We start from the raw sequence: 1,530 nt of genomic DNA on the forward strand, positions 1-1,530 counted from the left end.
TATGAAACGGAGGGAGTATCACGTAAATAAGTCCATTTATTTAATATTGGTTATATAAAAACAACAAACGAAGGGAAATAAATTTAATAATTTACGTGCCAATGTTGGCTTTCACGTGGCCAATCCTAGCCAGCGTTCATTCCCACCAGCGCATGTTTACTAGCTCTCGATTCAACCGAAGGTCCGAAGTAAATTTAAAAAAAAAACTTCAAAGCAAAGATTTCTTTTAATGAATTAAAATAAAAGTCGCTGTGAAAAATAGAGAAAGACGAGAGAGAGATCCGAATCCAAATATCCAATCTCTTATGTAATCTTCTCACTCACTAGAAAAACACCAAAACAAAACAGCAGCACGTCGCAAAATCTCAGACAATGCTCTGCTATGTCGGAAAAGCAACTAAGATTTTCATTTTCATCGTCACCGTTGTTGTCGTCATTGGTCTCGTCGTAGGCTTCGGTATCCACCGTCGTCACTCACACCACTGCTCCGGCGACTATTGCTCATCTCCCACCGATTCTTCTTTTTCGGAGCTGTTCGTTTCTCCATCCAGATGAGCCATCTGAACGAAGATGAGAGTTTTGTTCGTTTAGGCATTAAAAGTACAAGTCATCTGGATGGTTCATCTGAATGAGTTTTACAAATTTAGGCTTAATTTTGAAAATCAGCTAGCTGATCCAAATTAGATCAACTGGATGAAGATGAGTTTGTCAAAATGGTATAATGTCTATTATACCTCCATGTAATTAACAAATTACAAACTTAATATCATTTTATCACCCTAAAATCTGGATGGATCATCTGGATAGATCACATAGATGGAGCAGCCAGATGGAGATGGCAAATGGAAAAACGAACAGTCCCTTCCTCTCCCACTTCCCCTTTCATAACTCCCTTTCCTAATCCTAATCCGAACCCGCCTCTACTCGGATCTTCCCTGCCCGCCCCACCCGACTCATCATCATCACCAAACCCATCTGTTCCGATCACCCCAATTCTGCCGGCGCCGATCGTAAACTCTAGTTCTCCTCCGCCTCCGTCTAATCAGAATCCTCTGCCGCAACTTCCACCTCCTCCGCCTGATTCAGATATAACCACCACACCGCCTCCACCTGCATCGTCGCAGACATCAATCGCGCCGCCACCTCCAGCTCTAGAATCGACATCACCGCCATTAAATCCGCCGACCTCCGTCGTCAATACTTCCGCTCCTGTGCATGCGAAGCTGGTGAACGACTAAAGTATACCACACCTTTGTAAATTCGCCATCTTTCTCTCACTTTTCAGTTCTTGATCTTGATTCGTTTGTTTTTTTTTTCTTAAATCTTTAAATTAAGGTGAAACTTTTTTTCTAATTTACATGATTCATATACGAACAGAGATCAATGTGAATGTTTAATCACTTCATTTTCATATAAACTCCTAACTCCGTTTACCTCATGGAGAGTGAGTTGTAAAACCATCTTTATCATATGATTTTATTATTAAACAGATAAATAAATTTTGTTTAGGTTAAGTAGTCATATTTGTTT

The 1,530-nt window shown here is 40.3% G+C and overlaps 1 protein-coding gene across 1 annotated transcript; it reads left to right on the forward strand.

Moving 5' to 3' along the window:
- The first annotated feature begins 372 nt into the window (after positions 1 to 372).
- LOC106294533 (proline-rich receptor-like protein kinase PERK8) lies at positions 373 to 1,238 on the forward strand. The gene is made up of 2 exons (XM_013730106.1): positions 373 to 533; positions 836 to 1,238. Exons 1-2 carry the CDS (start codon positions 373 to 375, stop codon positions 1,236 to 1,238), a joined length of 564 nt encoding a protein of 187 aa, XP_013585560.1.
- The last annotated feature ends 292 nt before the right edge of the window (positions 1,239 to 1,530 follow it).

Source organism: Brassica oleracea, chromosome C5, assembly GCF_000695525.1.
Source record: "Brassica oleracea var. oleracea cultivar TO1000 chromosome C5, BOL, whole genome shotgun sequence".
Lineage (NCBI taxonomy): Eukaryota > Viridiplantae > Streptophyta > Magnoliopsida > Brassicales > Brassicaceae > Brassica > Brassica oleracea.

What these genes read in the sequence shown, in the direction of transcription:
- LOC106294533 (XM_013730106.1), top strand. Translation starts at nt 373, where the DNA reads ATGCTCTGCTATGTCGGAAAAGCAACTAAGATTTTCATTTTCATCGTC. An exon ending in GATTCTTCTTTTTCGGAGCT is followed by an intron (nt 534 to 835) that starts GTTCGTTTCTCC and finishes AGCCAGATGGAG; the next exon opens with ATGGCAAATGGAAAAACGAA.